Here is a 19,770-nt window from a genome sequence, read left to right as displayed (position 1 = left end):
TCTCTCTCTATCCCTCTCTCTCTCTCTCTCTCTCTCTATCCCTCTCTCTCTCTCTCTCTCTCTCTCTCTCTCTCTATCCCTCTCTCTCTCTCTCTCTCTATCCCTCTTTCTCTCTCTCTCTCTCTCTATCCCTCTCTCTCCTCTCTCTCTCTCTCTCTATCCCTCTCTCTCTCTCTCTCTCTCTCTATCCCTCTCTCTCTCTCTCTCTCTCTCTCTCTCTCTATCCCTCTCTCTCTCTCTCTCTCTCTATCCCCCTCTCTCTCTCTCTCTCTCTCTATCCCTCTCTCTCTCTCTCTCTCTCTCTATCCCTCTCTCTCTCTCTCTCTCTCTCTCTCTCTCTCTCTATCCCTCTCTCTCCTCTCTCTCTCTCTCTCTCTATCCCTCTCTCTCTCTCTCTCTCTCTCTCTCTCTCTCTCTCTCCTCTCTCTCGCTCTTTAAACATTTTTGAATGTGTAAATTGGCAAGACAAAACAAAACTAAACTTTCTCTCTATGATGGTTAAATTTAGCAGTTGATCCGCGAATCACACGTGTGCCGAACCGTGGGGAGCTGATCCGTACAGATCACGATGCACACTTAGTCTGTTCTGTAACAAACTTCATTCAAGGTGTTTTTCTAATCCGTTGTTTGTTGTTGCCTTTAGACCTCAGCTCGTTATCGGAGCCGGCTCAGGTGTTGGTGATCGGAGCCACGAACCGCCCGGACTCGCTGGACCCGGCCCTGCGGCGAGCCGGCAGGTTTGATCGAGAGATCTGTCTGGGGATTCCTGATGAGGGCGCGCGACTGAAGTACGTGTCATCACTGAAGAACATAACCCGCCCAATCAGCTGTGGCTTACTGATGTCATAGTTAAACAGCACCTATCAGGCTCTTTCTTCTTCATCTTTCAGTAACACTTTCTATGAAGCCCATGCTTATAATGAATTACATTGCTTTTTGCTTTTTTTAATGCGCACGCTCATGATCCATTATACACTGATTTATTAGTAAACACTCAAATGATGTATTGCAAGACGTTTGTCAAGTTTTTGACATTAAAATGCTCTTGTATGTAGGACTAATTTCATACACTTCTAATCCCACGCCTCCGTTGCTAATTCCAAAACTCATTTTAGAGTTGGTAACGTTGGTTTGAGCCACTGATAGCAGACTAATGCAGTTATTAATGCAGTTATTAATGCAGTTATTAGAGAAAGAGAGAGAGAGAGACTGCAATAATGAGACAGAAAAGCATGTGCGTCAATTATATTTAATTTATTTATTTATTAATTTGGTTTAATTAATTCGTTAATTCTTTTTTTCTATTATTGACAGTAGGCTAGCCTAATAAATTAAACACAAAGCCCTTTTATGTATTTGTTATATTATCTGAAATAATAACGAAAACCCGTGCAGCAGGACTATCAGTTTATTTATAGGCCTATATTCAGTTTAATTTTCTATTGATTACAGATTGGACTATATACTTTATTTATTAAAATTAAACTGTACATTTCCATTGATTGTGAAGTTGGCCATCCAGAATGGCAGATCAAGCGCATGGGGCTGCATTTTAGTAATTCAGATTTATTTCTGTCAAATAAGTGAATATTTTGTTATTAATAGCCGTGTTGTGTTCTTATAAATACTTATTGTGAGTGATAATACAGTTATTAACCTCCATACATGCATCACTGATGGCTATAAGTAAAGTGAAAACATAGGATGCCATTATGAAGAAATCATGGAGATGTGCTCATTATACATTTTAAGTTGTTTATTTGTAAATGTAACTAATGAACAATAATATAATATAATAAAATATATATTTTAAAACGAATTAAAAAACAGAAATCATTAATACAAACAGTTGGAAAATGTTTTATCTTTTCTTAATGTTACATACTAGCAAAACACTGCAACAATATTTTTTAAAGTATCATTTCATTCTGCAATAAGCAAAACCATACATATGGCTGAGGAGATATAGATGTTAACAAATCAAAATTACCATATTCATGACCTCAAATGCAAATGTTAGCGATTAAAGACATAATTGATAGCTAATTGGTACAGCAAAGAAGTGTCTCTTCTATAATATCATTTATAAATCAGTGTATAATGGATTATGAATGCACATTGAAATTACTTATAAGTAATTATAAAAAATAAGATAAATCTAACTATAACTGTTGTTATAATGCAGTATAGGTCTTAATGAATCTTTATAAATATATTTTATAGAATAGTAATACAAATAAGTATAAATGGGGATATAATTCATTATAAGCATGGACTTAATAGAAAGTGTTATCCATCTTGCTTTAGTGTTGCTGTCTAAAAACAAAATGTCTCCCCAATTTATTCCCTCGCAGGATTCTGAGGACACTCTGTCGTAAGATCACGTTGCCGGAGGACTTTGACTACCGACAGCTGGCGCGTCTCACGCCGGGTTACGTGGGCGCAGATTTAATGGCGCTGTGTCGTGAGGCGGCCATGACCACCGTCAACCGAATCCTGCTGAAGTCCAGCAGTGAAGACGCCTCTCCGCCGGTACCACACGTTTAAATATGTGGGATAATGCCCTTTACACAAGATGTAGAATAAGTCTCTGATGTCCCCAGAGTGTGTGTGTGTGTGTGTGTGTGTGTGTGTGTGTGTGTGTGTGTGTGTGTGAACAGATATTTTTATAGTATGTTAAAGTTTTTGAGGGTGAGCAAAAACGCACCGTTTTCGTGTGTATCCCTTTAAATACAAATGAGCTGCTGCTCCCGGCACAGGGGGCGGAGCTTCAACAGCTTGTGTCCTTTTACCTCACACACACACACACACTGAAAATTTCAAACACTTTTAGCCTTTTGTTCAAACCGGAAAGATGGAGAGACTCAAAAAGTGACAACATGTAGAGCAACATTTCTGAATGGTTAGTTCAGTACATAATTTATGTAGCTGATGTGTAGATATCTTCCAGTCATTGATTAGCATATTCTGTCTTGATAATCTATAAATCGTGTCCTGGGGGCGGAGTTTATGTAAATTTTAGGGTTGGTGATGTCACTAACCCGGGAGGAATGTCGTGTAGTCCTTAAAAAGTGATTTCTATAAAAGCAAATATCTCCCTTTGCTTTGAACTTTGAGCGTTGTAACTTTGCAGATGTTGTTTATGTTCAAACAGCAACATTACACACTAACTAAAGTTAGAAAAGTCAAATCATAATCAACCACCCCTTTAAGTCTACTTTTATATGCCCTTCCCTCGCTAACTTCCCTCCGTCTCGTTCACCTTGATGTGCGTCATTGCTTACGTTTCACGTGAAACCATTGCAGTGTCTTTAAATTAGGGCTTGAAGAGTCTTCTAGTCGACTAGTAGTTAGTGCTTGTTCATCTGTAGTGTTGCGGTTTGATCATGAAGAAGCTCCAGCTCTTCTCTATATCAGTGTCTCTGAACTCCTGAAACGCCTCCATTGTAGTCTTGAGTTTCTTCCGGGAATGAACACGTCACAATATTCCTCATTATAATAATTCATGTGCAGAATAAAGGGGCGGGATCTGGTTGAGTTAGTTAGTAGTGTGTTAAACTGGTGGTTATGGTAAGGGGCTGGACATTTCCCAAACACACTCGAAGCGCTCGACCAATCACAACACACTGCTCCAGCCGACCAATCAGAGCACAGTGTGCTTTTCAGAAGGAGGGGCTTCATAGTAGGGCTGAACGATATATCGTTATCGTATCTATATCTAGATATGAACTTTCAAGATATTACTATCGAAAAAAGCAACGATATAGACGATATAGATTTCCCCTCTCTGCGCTCTCCCTGCATACAACTCTGGCAGTCACAACAAACATCAGTTTTACGAGTGCCCTTGAATGCACCGCTAAAGCCAGCGCGCACACACTACCAGGGACGTGGGAACTATATTGTGAGAGGGGGGGCGGCGTTTCCATGGTGACGCGTCATTGCTTGTCACGTGACACACCGCAGCAGCAACAGAGCTGAATGAATGATGATCTGCTTTTATGTCATTTTTCCTTTTTTATTCAGAATATTCACAAATGTGTTAGATATGGCATGAAATATCTGATATTCCGATTGTCAAATATACGCAAGTGGAAGTGTTTTGTTGTTTAAACACCTTTATAATGATCGCGTTAGTTGAGCTGTATGCGCGATGGGCGCCGCCGTGTTAGTTTGTGCCGCAGACGCAGTTCAGAGAATCGGATCTGTTGGATTTACAACCTCTATGTTTACAACACGTGAATTCATCCACTTCTCCCGAAATACTTAAAAGTAAGTGGCTGGTGAACTGGGAATAGAATAGAGTAAACATTGAAGTTACTTACACAATGTGTATCTGATGAATAAAACGTGTCGAATTATAATGGAAAGGATTATTATTACCTCTTCCATAGACATCAGTGTGTATTTTACAAACTCTAAATGTGTTGTTTTTTTAGTACTTACATAGTCATATCGTATTGTATCGATATCGAGAAATCTGGCATGAAAATCGAGATATGAAATTTTGTCCATATCGTTCAGCCCTACTTCATAGAGACAGGAAGTAAACAGAGCGTTACTGACAGACTGGGAAGAGAGGAGCCGCAACAATGGAGAATATGAGGAGAATAATCAACATTCAAGCAGGAAAACCTGTTCTAGTAGAGCCTGAAACAACATCAACACTTTGAGAAAGGGCAGAATATGGGCTCTTTAAATATTTAGCAGTTTGAAATGGTAATACACTGCAATAAAACACAGATCATATAATGTCCGGCCACTGTTTGTGTTCCTGGCAGAAATGTGAGCTGGAGCAGCTGTTGTCTTTGCTGAAGACGAACGAGTCTCTGAGCGAGGAGCAGCTTTCTGGACTCTGCGTCCTCATGTCGGACTTCAAGTCGTCGTTAGCCAGTGTCCAGCCGTCCGCGAAGCGCGAGGGTTTCGCCACCGTACCGGACGTGACCTGGGAAGACGTGGGCGCCCTGCACGACATCCGCGAGGAGCTCAACATGGCCATCATGGTACTGAACATTACTGATAATACTTCAAGCATTGCATCAGTTCATGTTCTTAGGTCAGCCTTAAAGAGGTAGTTCACCCAAAAATGAGAATTAGTCCTTGATTTACTCACCCTCAAGTCATCCTAGGTGTGTATGACACTCTTCTTTCAGATGAATACAGAAAAAATGCTTCCAAGCTTTATAATGGCAGTGAATGGCCGTTTCTGTTATGAAGTCCATAAAAGTGCATCTATCATCATAAAAGTGCATCTATCATCATAAAAGTGCATCTGTCCATCATAAAAGTGCATCTGTCCATCATAAAAGCGCATCTATCATCATAAAAGTGCATCTGTCCATCATAAAAGTGCATCTGTCATCATAAAAGTGCATCTATCCATGATAAAAGTGCATCTATCATCATAAAAGTGCATCTATCCATCATAAAAGCGCATCTATCATCATAAAAGTGCATCTCTTCATCATAAAAGTGCATCTGTCCATCATAAAAGTGCATCTGTCCATCATAAAAGCACATCTATCATCATAAAAGTGCATCTATCCATGATAAAAGTGCATCTATCATCATAAAAGTGCATCTATCCATCATAAAAGCGCATCTATCATCATAAAAGTGCATCTATTCATCATAAAAGCACATCTATCATCATAAAAGTGCATCTGTCCATCATAAAAGCACATCTATCATCATAAAAGTGCATCTGTCCATCATAAAAGCGCATCTATCATCATAAAAGTGCATCTATCCATGATAAAAGTGCATCTATCATCATAAAAGTGCATCTATCCATCATAAAAGCGCATCTATCATCATAAAAGTGCATCTATCCATGATAAAAGTGCATCTATCATCATAAAAGTGCATCTATCCATGATAAAAGTGCATCTATCCATCATAAAAGTGCATCTATCATCATAAAAGTGCATCTATCCATGATAAAAGTGCATCTATCCATCATAAAAGTGCATCTATCATCATAAAAGTGCATCTATCCATCATAAAAGTGCATCTGTCATCATAAAAGTGCATCTATCCATGATAAAAGTGCATCTATCATCATAAAAGTGCATCTATCATCATAAAAGTGCATCTATCCATGATAAAAGTGCATCTATCATCATAAAAGTGCATCTATCATCATAAAAGTGCATCTATCCATGATAAAAGTGCATCTATCATCATAAAAGTGCATCTATCATCATAAAAGTGCATCTATCCATGATAAAAGTGCATCTATCCATCATAAAAGTGCATCTATCATCATAAAAGTGCATCTATCCATCATAAAAGTGCATCTGTCATCATAAAAGTGCATCTATCCATGATAAAAGTGCATCTATCATCATAAAAGTGCATCTGTCCATCATAAAAGTGCATCTGTCATCATAAAAGTGCATCTATCCATGATAAAAGTGCATCTATCATCATAAAAGTGCATCTATCCATCATAAAAGCGCATCTATCATCATAAAAGTGCATCTCTTCATCATAAAAGTGCATCTGTCCATCATAAAAGTGCATCTGTCCATCATAAAAGCACATCTATCATCATAAAAGTGCATCTATCCATGATAAAAGTGCATCTATCATCATAAAAGTGCATCTATCCATCATAAAAGCGCATCTATCATCATAAAAGTGCATCTATTCATCATAAAAGCACATCTATCATCATAAAAGTGCATCTGTCCATCATAAAAGCACATCTATCATCATAAAAGTGCATCTGTCCATCATAAAAGCGCATCTATCATCATAAAAGTGCATCTATCCATGATAAAAGTGCATCTATCATCATAAAAGTGCATCTATCCATCATAAAAGTGCATCTATCATCATAAAAGTGCATCTATCCATGATAAAAGTGCATCTATCCATCATAAAAGTGCATCTATCATCATAAAAGTGCATCTATCCATCATAAAAGTGCATCTATCATCATAAAAGTGCATCTATCCATGATAAAAGTGCATCTATCCATCATAAAAGTGCATCTATCATCATAAAAGTGCATCTATCCATGATAAAAGTGCATCTATCCATCATAAAAGTGCATCTATCCATCATAAAAGTGCATCTATCATCATAAAAGTGCATCTATCCATCATAAAAGTGCATCTATCCATGATTTTTTGGTGAACTATCCCTTTAATGTGTATTTAGTCTTGTTGAATAAACTCATTGGTTTCTCCTGACTCTGCTACCCAAGAAAGGTGAAGATGATGAGTAAGGTCAGATCTGACGGTTGTGTTTGTATGTTCCCAGGCTCCCATCAATAACCCGGAGTGTTTCCGAGCTCTGGGTCTCAGTGCTCCGGCTGGAGTGCTGCTCGCCGGACCGCCCGGCTGTGGGAAGACCCTCTTAGCCAAAGTCTGTGAACTTTTATTCCAATCTGCATTACCGCCGTTTGACCCCATTTTTGAAATACGTTTTGACTGTATTGGTATGTGATTTACGGTGGTGTAAGCTGCTGGAGAAAGCTTTAGAAGGGACCTTGAAAGTGCTTGAATTTGACCTCGGAAAAGGTGTACGAACCCTGTCAATGGTTTATTTTAATGGTGTCCCGGATCGCATCGGAGGATTGCATGTTTGTTCGGAGCATGTGACTGCAGATTGTTGTGTAGTCGAGGGACAGCGTGTAATGAAGAGTTCGTGGAGAAACTTTGACAGATGAAGCATCTGACAGCAGCTGCGTCACAAACCATTAGTAAATGATTTCATAATGCCTGTAAATGATGGTTTTATATGGATAATGTTTTCAAAACACTCGTGAGTGGGCGTTGATACTGTTTCCTGTGCAGTGACATCAGCCAATCAGAACAGCGGTTTACTGACCAGCCTTAAAAACAGACCATTTCAGACAGAGGGTCAACATGAAGGATGAAAATAATAGTTTTTATGCAAATATATATTGTGTGCAAAAAACTTTTACTAACATTATAAGTAAACCTCAAGGAACATATTCAGAAAATAAAACCCCATGATGTGACAACTTTAAGACATATATTTGTAAGTTCACATCATCCTGGTTCCCCCAACAAAACACTTAAATTATTTTTCTCTGAGACAAAAGTTTATGATTCTTATGCATTTTGTTCATCATAATCTTCATAAATGAAAGGGGTTGTTCATCATAATCTTCATCAATTGAAGGGGTTGTTCATCATTTACTCCAAACCTGTAAGACTGAAGTTGATCTGAGAGGTTCAGGACTGTTGTTCTGATCTAGTTCCTCATCAGTCTCTCGTCTCGTTACAGGCTGTTGCTAACGAGTCCGGCCTGAACTTCATCTCGGTCAAGGGTCCAGAGCTGCTGAATATGGTGAGATCCTCCTGAAGAGTTACTCTCCCGGCATCATGTTCCTCATCTGTCCAGATCACATTTCAACATTAAATTATATTTTGCATAAAAGTACATTTTTAAAATAAAAGTAAATAAGTAACAAATACTACCATGGTATATAAATACTTGAAGTACAGATGTAAATATCTTTCTGCATTACAGAATAGGTGTTTTTTAACTTCATAGGAATGAGACACTTTGCATTAAACGATATTGGACATTTGCAGAGTGAGGTGTGAAAAAACAACACTTAAAGCCTTCATCTGTAATGCATTATAAAGGTATCATAATGTACATCCTAATGCATCATATCTTTACATAAATAATTGTAATAAGTCGAATGGCATTATAATATTCACAGATTCCTTGTTGCATCTGAAATTGGTTGTTTGTCGCGTTTTAATGCATTATACTTTCTAAAGGTGTATTATAACTGTGGTTACATTTATTTATGAGATCATACAATGCATTACAGGGCATAATTAATGCATTAAAGTACGTTTATAATGCATTAAATATGAAGGCTTTAAGTAAAGTGTTAGCAAAACTCTTAATGGTTCTATTGATTTAGTTTCTGTATATTTACGTCATGACGCAGACATGGTCAGCCATCATCAGGTGTGTGTGTGTTTGCAGTATGTGGTGTTCAGCCATCATCAGGTGTGTGTGTGTGTGTGTGTTTGCAGTACGTGGGAGAGAGCGAGCGAGCGGTTCGTCAGGTCTTCCAGAGAGCCCGTAACTCTGCACCGTGTGTGATCTTCTTTGATGAGATCGATGCGCTGTGTCCTCGTCGCTCAGAGCATGAGGTGAGTGTGTGTGTGTGTGTGTGTGTGTGTGTGAGTGTGAGAGTGTGTGAGAGAGAGTGTGTGATCTTCTTTGATGAGATCGATGCGCTGTGTCCTCGTCGCTCAGAGCATGAGGTGAGTGTGTGTGTGTGTGTGTGTGTGTGTGTGTGTGTGTGAGTGTGTGAGAGAGAGTGTGTGATCTTCTTTGATGAGATCGATGCGCTGTGTCCTCGTCGCTCAGAGCATGAGGTGAGTGTGTGTGTGTGTGTGTGTGTGTGTGTGAGAGTGTGTGAGAGTGTGTGAGAGAGAGTGTGTGATCTTCTTTGATGAGATCGATGCGCTGTGTCCTCGTCGCTCAGAGCATGAGGTGAGTGTGTGTGTGTGTGTGTGTGTGTGATACACTGAAACTTCAGTGATGACAGAAACGCTGGCGGTTAATCAGCTCTTCTCTAATGGCACGGTTTGACTCTGTCTGGTTTCCATTACAGATTTGTGCAAAATTTTGCAATATTTTCTAAATGTCGATAAAAATCTATTGCGAAAGACAGCGTTTCCATTAACCGATGTTATACGACTCACTAACAGCCATCCAAACATCATGGTGACGGATGTGAGCAGGTTTATGTATCTCAGCCGCCGCACTCGACATTATTATTAATGGATGGAGACGTATGTGTGTTATTCAACATTAATGTCCAGGAAAGACTCTTATACTGAGAGCGGCTCATATGAGGAATTCTGGGAGATTACAGTACGTGATTTCTCGGAGGAACTGTGGGTTCAGAGTCTCCAGATGAACAGATCGTGTTTAGAATCCAGTATTCCCGTAGTTCTTTATGAGTTTAATAAAGAAAGCTAGTTGTGTCCCAAATTATGCAATTATGCAGTATGTACTCAACCGTGTAGTGTACGCACTTTATACGTTTATGTCGTCATTGATCATTGGAGTCTGTTAGCCGAAAGTGGAGTGCATGAAGTGTCCAAAGTGTTTTCGGTTAAAGAAGTGCTTCATCCGGGGATTTAAAGTGGACTTTTTCTTTTGGGGATTTTCAGTGAACACTACTCACACTATTTATACTACAGAGCGGCGTAGAATAGTGCACAGGTACTATGTGGCCCATACACAGGTGGCCCCGGCGAGGACTAAATTCATGTGTATAAATTAGATGTCAGGCCAAAAGCACTTGTTGAAATGTGATAATTTAAGGGGTAATTTAGTGATGTTATAATTGAGACCTCCCACCTTAGAGAAAAGCAGATTAGGAAGAATACTCCACTCTGAAACGGGGTTTTATCTTGAAAGTATTATTTAAAGAAGTAACATCTAGAAAGTTTGGCTCCACATCATATTTGTTAATAACCACAGACTTTTTAATGTAATGCCTCTTATGGATCCACAGAAAGTCAAATAGTCATACATCATATACATCATTCTGTCATTATCTGCACAGATCTGCTCGTATAGGAGAGCGCAGGGTAAGTGGATCTCGAGACGCCCTCAGCTTTAGCCATACGGGTTCGTCCTCACAGATACATCTCTCTGTAAACATGAATTGAATTTCCTCTTAGCTTTCCCAACAACTGGGTCAAAGGTCAGTCTGCATCTGCCTTCATCATCCTCACATATGGACACACTCAGATAGGTCACCTCTGACTGAACTGGAATACCGTAAAGAGAGAGGACAGGTTTTCACAGCTCACGTTTATCAAGACTGAGATTTAAACCGGATGCTGTAGAGAAAAATGTAATGTGTCGGATGGCAATCGCGATCTGTGATTGGTCTTTTAAAAGCAGGGTAGTGTCGTGTGCTAGCTGACTAATAAGTTTATGCTTTATGGCAATAGTAATATCTTGCAGATGAGTCCTCGAAAGAGCGGAGGAGAGAAGACAGGGCAAGCCTGGCCAACTCCTCCTGATGTGAGGTTAATGGAGCAGTTCATGATTATCAAGAGTTCTTACACATTAGCAGAATGGATCATCAAACCCAAGCTTTTGGAGAGAGAGAAAAATAAACTTGTGTTCGAGAGATACTAATTTGCTTCAGTCTTATAAATCTAGAAGAAGTCTGATATTGTTTGCTATATGTCTTTTTTGGCAGAAAACCCTGATTGAGTTTAATCAATAACCGAACTCAGAACACACTCAAGCCCAAGCTAATATTTTATAATCATTATTATAAAACAGGCCGCCAGTTATCTATCACAGAATCCTTTTTAGGCTTAGGAATAAGAGGTAGGAGTCCTTGTGTTAAACTAGAAGGCAAAGTTTCTGACTGAATACTCTCCAAAAACTTCTCTATCAGGAGCTCAGGTCTTCAGCAAAGATCTTGTTAAGCCGTTAGTCCATCAGCCGTTAGTCCATCGGCTCCTGCAGATCTGTGAGTTGGAGGAGATCTGTGAGTTGGAGGAGATCTGTGAGTTGGAGGAGATCTGTGAGTTGGAGGAGATCTGTGAGTTGGAGGAGATCTGTGAGTTGGAGGAGATCTGTGAGTTGGAGGAGATCTGTGAGTTGGAGGAGATCTGTGAGTTGGAGGAGATCTGTGAGTTGTGAGTTGGAGGAGATCTGTGAGTTGGAGGAGATCTGTGAGTTGGAGGAGATCTGTGAGTTGAGGAGATCTGTGAGTTGGAGGAGATCTGTGAGTTGGAGGAGATCTGTGAGTTGGAGGAGATCTGTGAGTTGGAGGAGATCTGTGAGTTGGAGGAGATCTGTGAGTTGGAGGAGATCTGTGAGTTGTGAGTTGGAGGAGATCTGTGAGTTGTGAGTTGGAGGAGATCTGTGAGTTGGAGGAGATCTGTGAGTTGAGGAGATCTGTGAGTTGGAGGAGATCTGTGAGTTGGAGGAGATCTGTGAGTTGGAGGAGATCTGTGAGTTGGAGGAGATCTGTGAGTTGGAGGAGATCTGTGAGTTGGAGGAGATCTGTGAGTTGGAGGAGATCTGTGAGTTGGAAGGAGATCTGTGAGTTGAGGAGATCTGTGAGTTGAGGAGATCTGTGAGTTGGAGGAGATCTGTGAGTTGGAGGAGATCTGTGAGTTGTGAGTTGGAGGAGATCTGTGAGTTGGAGGAGATCTGTGAGTTGAGGAGATCTGTGAGTTGGAGGAGATCTGTGAGTTGGAGGAGATCTGTGAGTTGGAGGAGATCTGTGAGTTGAGGAGATCTGTGAGTTGAGGAGATCTGTGAGTTGGAGGAGATCTGTGAGTTGGAGGAGATCTGTGAGTTGGAGGAGATCTGTGAGTTGGAGGAGATCTGTGAGTTGGAGGAGATCTGTGAGTTGGAAGGAGATCTGTGAGTTGAGGAGATCTGTGAGTTGAGGAGATCTGTGAGTTGGAGGAGATCTGTGAGTTGGAGGAGATCTGTGAGTTGGAGGAGATCTGTGAGTTGTGAGTTGGAGGAGATCTGTGAGTTGGAGGAGATCTGTGAGTTGAGGAGATCTGTGAGTTGGAGGAGATCTGTGAGTTGGAGGAGATCTGTGAGTTGGAGGAGATCTGTGAGTTGAGGAGATCTGTGAGTTGAGGAGATCTGTGAGTTGGAGGAGATCTGTGAGTTGGAGGAGATCTGTGAGTTGGAGGAGATCTGTGAGTTGGAGGAGATCTGTGAGTTGGAGGAGATCTGTGAGTTGGAGGAGATCTGAGAGTTGGAGGAGATCTGAGAGTTGGAGGAGATCTGTGAGTTGGAGGAGATCTGTGAGTTGGAGGAGATCTGTGAGTTGGAGGAGATCTGTGAGTTGGAGGAGATCTGTGAGTTGGAGGAGATCTGTGAGTTGGAGGAGATCTGTGAGTTGGAGGAGATCTGTGAGTTGCTGGAGATCTGTGAGTTGGAGGAGATCTGTGAGTTGGAGGAGATCTGTGAGTTGTGAGTTGGAGGAGATCTGTGAGTTGGAGGAGATCTGTGAGTTGGAGGAGATCTGTTAGTCAATCTCTTTATAATTATGTCGAACCAAGATCTGTCAGTGTGTGCTGTGTCCAGGTGATGCGTGAACAACACTTCACTGCACATCATCTGGAGCTCCTGCCATACAATAATCACAATAATCTGTGATACTGTTGATATGAATCAAAGTCTCAGCTCTCAAATCCTGTCAGTTTCATCACTAAATTGAGTCAATAAATGTATGTGTGTGTGTGTGTGTGTGTGTGTGTGTGTGTGTGTGTGTGTGTGTGTGTCAGTCAGGAGCCAGTGTTCGTGTGGTAAACCAGTTGCTCACCGAGATGGACGGCATGGAGAATCGCCGGCAGGTTTTCATGATGGCCGCCACCAACAGACCAGGTGATAAACTGAAGAGAACCGTTTGTGAACATCTTGAGATGTTTTGTCAGCTTTCTCTATAACACGTAAATGACTCCACGTCTCAGATATTATTGATCCGGCTGTGCTGAGACCCGGACGACTGGACAAAACTCTGTATGTGGGTTTGCCGCCCGCCGCGGACAGACACGCCATATTACTCACCATCACTAAGGTGAACCGCGCTTCAACACACACATGTGGACGTCTGAACCGCTGTCATCATGTGATCTGGGTAATCTTGTGATTTATTCACTGTGTTTTAGGGAGGCACCAAACCACATCTAGATCCAGATGTCAATCTGGAGGAAATTGCCCATGATGCACGTTGTGAGAGTTTCACGTAAGTTTGTAAATTGTTCTTAATGATCCGAGAGATCGAAATGCTTTCCCTCGCTGAGACGCTGGACTTCCTCATGAGTTTGTGCGATTTTAATTACGATCTGATTGTAGAACTGTGATGCGTTGTGATTGTGTTGAGGCTGCTCTGCCTTTATATTTGATATCCGATAACCGATAATCCTTTATATTTGATGACCGATAACCGATAATCCTTTATATTTGATGACCGATAACCGATAATCCTTTATATTTGATAACCGATAATCCTTTATATTTGATAACCGATAATCCTTTATATTTGATATCCGATAACCGATAATCCTTTATATTTGATGACCGATAACCGATAATCCTTTATATTTGATATCCGATAACCGATAATCCTTTATATTTGATGACCGATAACCGATAATCCTTTATATTTGATGACCGATAATCCTTTATATTTGATGACCGATAATCCTTTATATTTGATATCCGATAACCGATAATCCTTTATATTTGATGACCGATAACCGATAATCCTTTATATTTGATGACCGATAATCCTTTATATTTGATGACCGATAATCCTTTATATTTGATATCCGATAACCGATAATCCTTTATATTTGATGACCGATAACCGATAATCCTTTATATTTGATGACCGATAATCCTTTATATTTGATAACCGATAATCCTTTATATTTGATGACCGATAATCGATAATCCTTTATATTTGATGACCGATAATCCTTTATATTTGATAACCGATAATCCTTTATATTTGATGACCGATAACCGATAATCCTTTATATTTGATGACCGATAATCCTTTATATTTGATGACCGATAATCCTTTACATTTGATGACCGATAACCGATAATCCTTTATATTTGATGACCGATAATCCTTTATATTTGATAACCGATAATCCTTTACATTTGATGACCGATAACCGATAATCCTTTATATTTGATGACCGATAACCGATAATCCTTTATATTTGATGACCGATAATCCTTTATATTTGATGACCGATAATCGATAATCCTTTATATTTGATGACCGATAATCCTTTATATTTGATAACCGATAATCCTTTATATTTGATGACCGATAACCGATAATCCTTTATATTTGATGACCGATAATCCTTTATATTTGATATCCGATAACCGATAATCCTTTATATTTGATGACCGATAACCGATAATCCTTTATATTTGATGACCGATAATCCTTTATATTTGATAACCGATAATCCTTTATATTTGATGACCGATAATCGATAATCCTTTATATTTGATGACCGATAATCCTTTACATTTGATGACCGATAACCGATAATCCTTTATATTTGATGACCGATAATCCTTTACATTTGATGACCGATAATCCTTTATATTTGATATCCGATAACCGATAATCCTTTATATTTGATGACCGATAACCGATAATCCTTTATATTTGATGACCGATAATCCTTTATATTTGATGACCGATAATCCTTTATATTTGATATCCGATAACCGATAATCCTTTATATTTGATGACCGATAACCGATAATCCTTTATATTTGATGACCGATAACCGATAATCCTTTATATTTGATGACCGATAACCGATAATCCTTTATATTTGATGACCGATAATCCTTTATATTTGATGACCGATAACCGATAATCCTTTATATTTGATGACCGATAATCCTTTATATTTGATAACCGATAATCCTTTATATTTGATATCCGATAACCGATAATCCTTTATATTTGATGACCGATAACCGATAATCCTTTATATTTGATGACCGATAATCCTTTATATTTGATAACCGATAATCCTTTATATTTGATGACCGATAATCGATAATCCTTTATATTTGATGACCGATAATCCTTTATATTTGATAACCGATAATCCTTTATATTTGATGACCGATAACCGATAATCCTTTATATTTGATGACCGATAATCCTTTACATTTGATGACCGATAACCGATAATCCTTTATATTTGATGACCGATAACCGATAATCCTTTTTTTTTAATTTAGGGAAAAATAAAACGTATTTCATAATGCCCTAATTTTCGTATCGGACTGAAACCATGAAAAATGACCAATGTGTGCATCCCTGCTCTCCACAGTCTGACGTTTGTTGTTGTATTGTATTTTAGAGGTGCAGATCTGTCGGCGCTGGTGCGAGAGGCGAGTGTGAACGCTCTGAGAGTTCACCTGAACACAGGACCAGCTCAAACACACACAGGTAACACACACACAGGTAACACACACACACACACACATCTGAAGCAGGAACTCTTGAGTTTGAGCCTGTGTTTTGTGTCACAGAGCCAGTGAAGGACATCAGAGTGAGCCGAGTTCACTTCGAGGACGCCTTCAAGAAGGTGCGCCCGTCCGTGTCCAAGAAGGTGAGCGACCAGAACAAGACCAGAACAAGACTTCACAGTTAGTCACAGCGGCGAGTGAAATGAGCTCAGAATGTGATTGGCTGGACTGGGCTTTGATTCAATTGTATAAAAATTGCATTAGCTACAAAATCCCACAAACCGCTGGTGTAGTCGCTGTGCGTTAGCGCTTCACTAGCGGCTTCCTTACAAAGGTGCAAATTTAACTTGTGGGCAAAATTGGAATATCGCTTAAAACATTTGCGAATAAAGCAGCGTTTCCATCTCACGTGTTCAAGAGAACAAAATCAGCACTTCCTGGGAAATCGGTGCAGAATATCAGTAATAAAACTGTAAGTTTCTGCAATCGGGCTCTTTTTCCCTCCATCATAAACGAGTGTCTCAGAGCGTCAGACGAAACACAGTAAACGCTGTCATGTTCTCTGGCGTTCGGATGCTGGTGTTCGGGAACACACTCGTGTGTGTGAGACGCTTCTGGAGGGAATTAAACCAAATCATTCTGATCACACACTTCGACTCCGGCGTTTCAGAAACACCAAACCAACATTAGAGATGCTGCGACGCCATTGGTCCACTGGTTACTCCAGTTATCCAATCACAGCTGACTCTGAGGCAAAGTCACATGAGGTTGAGGGATTCATTCTGTTAATGTGTTTCCAGCGTAGTTTATGTGCATGACTTCGTATAGGATAAATAAATTATCCACCTTAAAGGCAGGGTAGGCAGGTTTTTTCTAAAAAGCTTTGCCAAATTTGTTTAAACTGTCTTTATATACCAATACATAATTAAAATGTAAGTACTCTGAAAAAGAGAGTATAAAAATCGAGTGTCTGTAGTCCTCTCAGGGCTGCAATAAACACAGCTACTTATTTCCATTCGGAACGAATGAAATGATTGGCTGGGCGACTGTCACTCTCCCTCGCTACCATGGCTACCACCCCTGCCGCTACAGGAGCCGCCCACATGCGCGCACCCGTTTGACTAGTACCTGATTCACGTCAGTCGCAAAGGAACTAGCTAGCATGCCTTCAATATGTTGTGCGGTGGGGTGCAACAACAAAAAAGGAGACCCCAAAATGTCCTTTTACAGGCTACCTCAGGACGAAAAAAGACGCCGTAATTTGCGGGTGGGACATGTCCCCACCACTTTTGCTAAGGTCGATATTGTCCCCACCACTTTTGAAACATCTCGCGGCACGGATGTACCAATACAAAACATCTCCAGTTAACTAGCAGAGCATTCATTTAGTTCGTTTGTTAAATAAGAGGCGATCTAGCGCTGAAATGTGTTGTTTCTGAAATCAAGTGATCAAAGTGCTCGTTGCCGCTGTGATCAGTGGCGCGGATACTGTGTTTGTTTGTGGCTCGCGCACAGTCTTCACTCGGACGCGCGCTTCAATGTGGAGAGACTCTCTATTCGTTCCGGTGAAATTACAAAACAAACTGCACACAAACGTGTCCCTGCCTGATATACAACCCCTGATAAACATAATCGGTTTTGATGAAACGAGTGCGGATTAGAACCCAGAAGCTCTGACACGCTTGCCAAAAGTTCTGCCCCTGGACCATTTAAATACACGCTTAAATTATACACGCTAGTTAATGCTTGTCAGTACCATAGACAGTACTCGATAGGTATTCAAGATGGCGGCAGTCAACTGGAAAAGAGCTGTTGACGTAAGAGGTCACGTGACTGATATTCATGTATATATGTGCGCAGGCGTGAGTCTTTATTTCTCTATATGAAGCGACCCTTTGGTTCAGTCTGAGCAGAATGCCTGAGATCTCCATAAGCTCTTGCACATCGCAGCAGAACAGTGACGTCTGCAGCTTTCACACGCCGCTCGCTCGTCTCTCATTGGTTGCTGTAATCGTGGTTATTATTTCTGCTTGCAGGAGCAGTTAATGTATGAGAAGCTGAAGGAGACTCTCACAAGATGACGAGCGCTGACGAACAACAGTCCAACACACAGGAACACGAAGACCAACATCTCTACATGATCAAAGATTTAATGAAATTATATATGCAATAAACTGTATATATGACGTTCGTAAAGTGTTTTAACAGGAAAATTCCACGAGCAGATGATTGCTGGATTAATACTGTTACAGGAAGTCTTAAAAAATGAGTTTTACAACTTGTATAAATTGTTCATTTTAATCTTTTTTTTATTATTATTTAGATTTTCTACAATAGATTGAACTTTAGCTTTATAGTTTTTTGCCTGTTGATTTTGGAGAAGAATCTCACACACACTCAACAGAAGTACATTAGTCTCTAGTGGACACACTTGATGAGGTCCTAAACGAGCGCCAGCAAAGAAAGATCTTGTGTGTGTGAAAGGTTTGACACTCGAATAAACTTTTATTTCTCATCAAAACGTTTGATCTAAAAGCTTGTTCTTGAAACTGGTTAAATATACATCATGCCTACGTGCTTTTTCTTCCCAAACAGACGAGCTGGAAAAGCAGCCGATTGTCCAAACTTTGAACTCGTATGTATATTAACACACAAATAACTTTTGTTTAGCATTTTAAATTAGTTCAAAAATTTATTATATGATCACGTGAGATCATGTGAGCAGATGCAGTCACGTGACCAAAGGGAGTCGAGGAGAGAAACTTTCTGGGGTGCAGAAAAAGACAACGGGAAAATAAAAGAATGCATTAAAATGAGGAAAGCAACGAGCAAATGAACAAACACACATTATTAGGTGTAAACTATTGGGGCTTTATTTTCATTATGTCATGAAGTCAGTCAACAGTTAATGTTGGTGTCTAAGAGGGCGAAGTGATTAACGTTAATATCAGCTCATTTAACAATTAAAAGTCACGGTATGTGTGTGAAATAGGCGTTTGTTTTACATTAGAAAGAAACTTAAGGAGATTATTAACAGGAATGCAGAGTATAGTTTAGAGTTTAAAGTATGTCTTCTGTGTGATTCAATCCTGTAGATCTGATGAGTTTATGAAAACTCTTGCTACTTCATACTTCAGTATAAAACAGTGCTGAACTTTGCCCCAAAGAAACGATTCTTAAATGTTATAATTGAGATTTATGATGTCTAAATATAAATCTGAAAGCGAACCCTTTGAAAAGAACTATTATGGAGAGGAACCGTCCTCTGCTGCCATCTACTGGTTATAGTCGTAATATGTCATTTTCATTTTAAAAGTGTTCTTCCACAAATTATTTTTTGATGCCGTTCACTTTATTTAAATCATTCATTTTGATTTTACACCATTGTATCAGTTTCTGGTCCAAATGTGATTGCTTCATGTTAAATCTACTTGAAACAGTTACTCTGCGACAACTTGATGCTTTCGTTTTTGAAATCACATGTTTTAATCAAGTAACTCAATCAAACATGGCTTTCATTTCCCATCATGCTTTGCACAGGGCTGAATTGGGAGAATAAATGTTGAAATAAATAGTGTTTTGGGGGGGATTGTGTTTGTGTTGAGGATCTGCAAACAAGAGTTCAAATGGCTTGAATAATGAAGCCATCGCTGGTAGAGCTCTGGATGAAGCCAGGATCACTTCTGGACGGCCAACACCAAACATCACATCTGTAATAAAAAGCTAAATTTAGTTTTAGTT

At 39.7% G+C, this 19,770-nt stretch overlaps 1 protein-coding gene across 1 annotated transcript in view; it reads left to right on the top strand.

The window, feature by feature from the left end:
• nvl (nuclear VCP like) overlaps nt 1-19,606 on the top strand; it is a 39,832-nt gene extending 20,226 nt beyond the window's left edge. Inside the window, exons 12-23 of the mRNA XM_084391496.1 lie at nt 644-788; nt 2,355-2,532; nt 4,782-5,003; nt 7,270-7,374; nt 8,263-8,325; nt 9,033-9,152; nt 13,296-13,395; nt 13,482-13,588; nt 13,680-13,756; nt 15,921-16,009; nt 16,093-16,172; nt 18,066-19,606. Of these exons, the coding sequence (XP_084247622.1) occupies nt 644-788; nt 2,355-2,532; nt 4,782-5,003; nt 7,270-7,374; nt 8,263-8,325; nt 9,033-9,152; nt 13,296-13,395; nt 13,482-13,588; nt 13,680-13,756; nt 15,921-16,009; nt 16,093-16,172; nt 18,066-18,110 (1,331 nt within the window). The 3' untranslated portion in view covers nt 18,111-19,606. The remainder of the gene's footprint in view (nt 1-643; nt 789-2,354; nt 2,533-4,781; nt 5,004-7,269; nt 7,375-8,262; nt 8,326-9,032; nt 9,153-13,295; nt 13,396-13,481; nt 13,589-13,679; nt 13,757-15,920; nt 16,010-16,092; nt 16,173-18,065) is intronic.
• The last annotated feature ends 164 nt before the right edge of the window (nt 19,607-19,770 follow it).

The sequence above is a fragment of the Rutilus rutilus genome (genome assembly GCF_951802725.1).
Source record: "Rutilus rutilus genome assembly, chromosome: 20".
Classification (NCBI taxonomy): domain Eukaryota; kingdom Metazoa; phylum Chordata; class Actinopteri; order Cypriniformes; family Leuciscidae; genus Rutilus; species Rutilus rutilus.
Note: the sequence above shows the minus strand (reverse complement) of the source record. Positions and strands in the feature narration are given on the sequence as shown.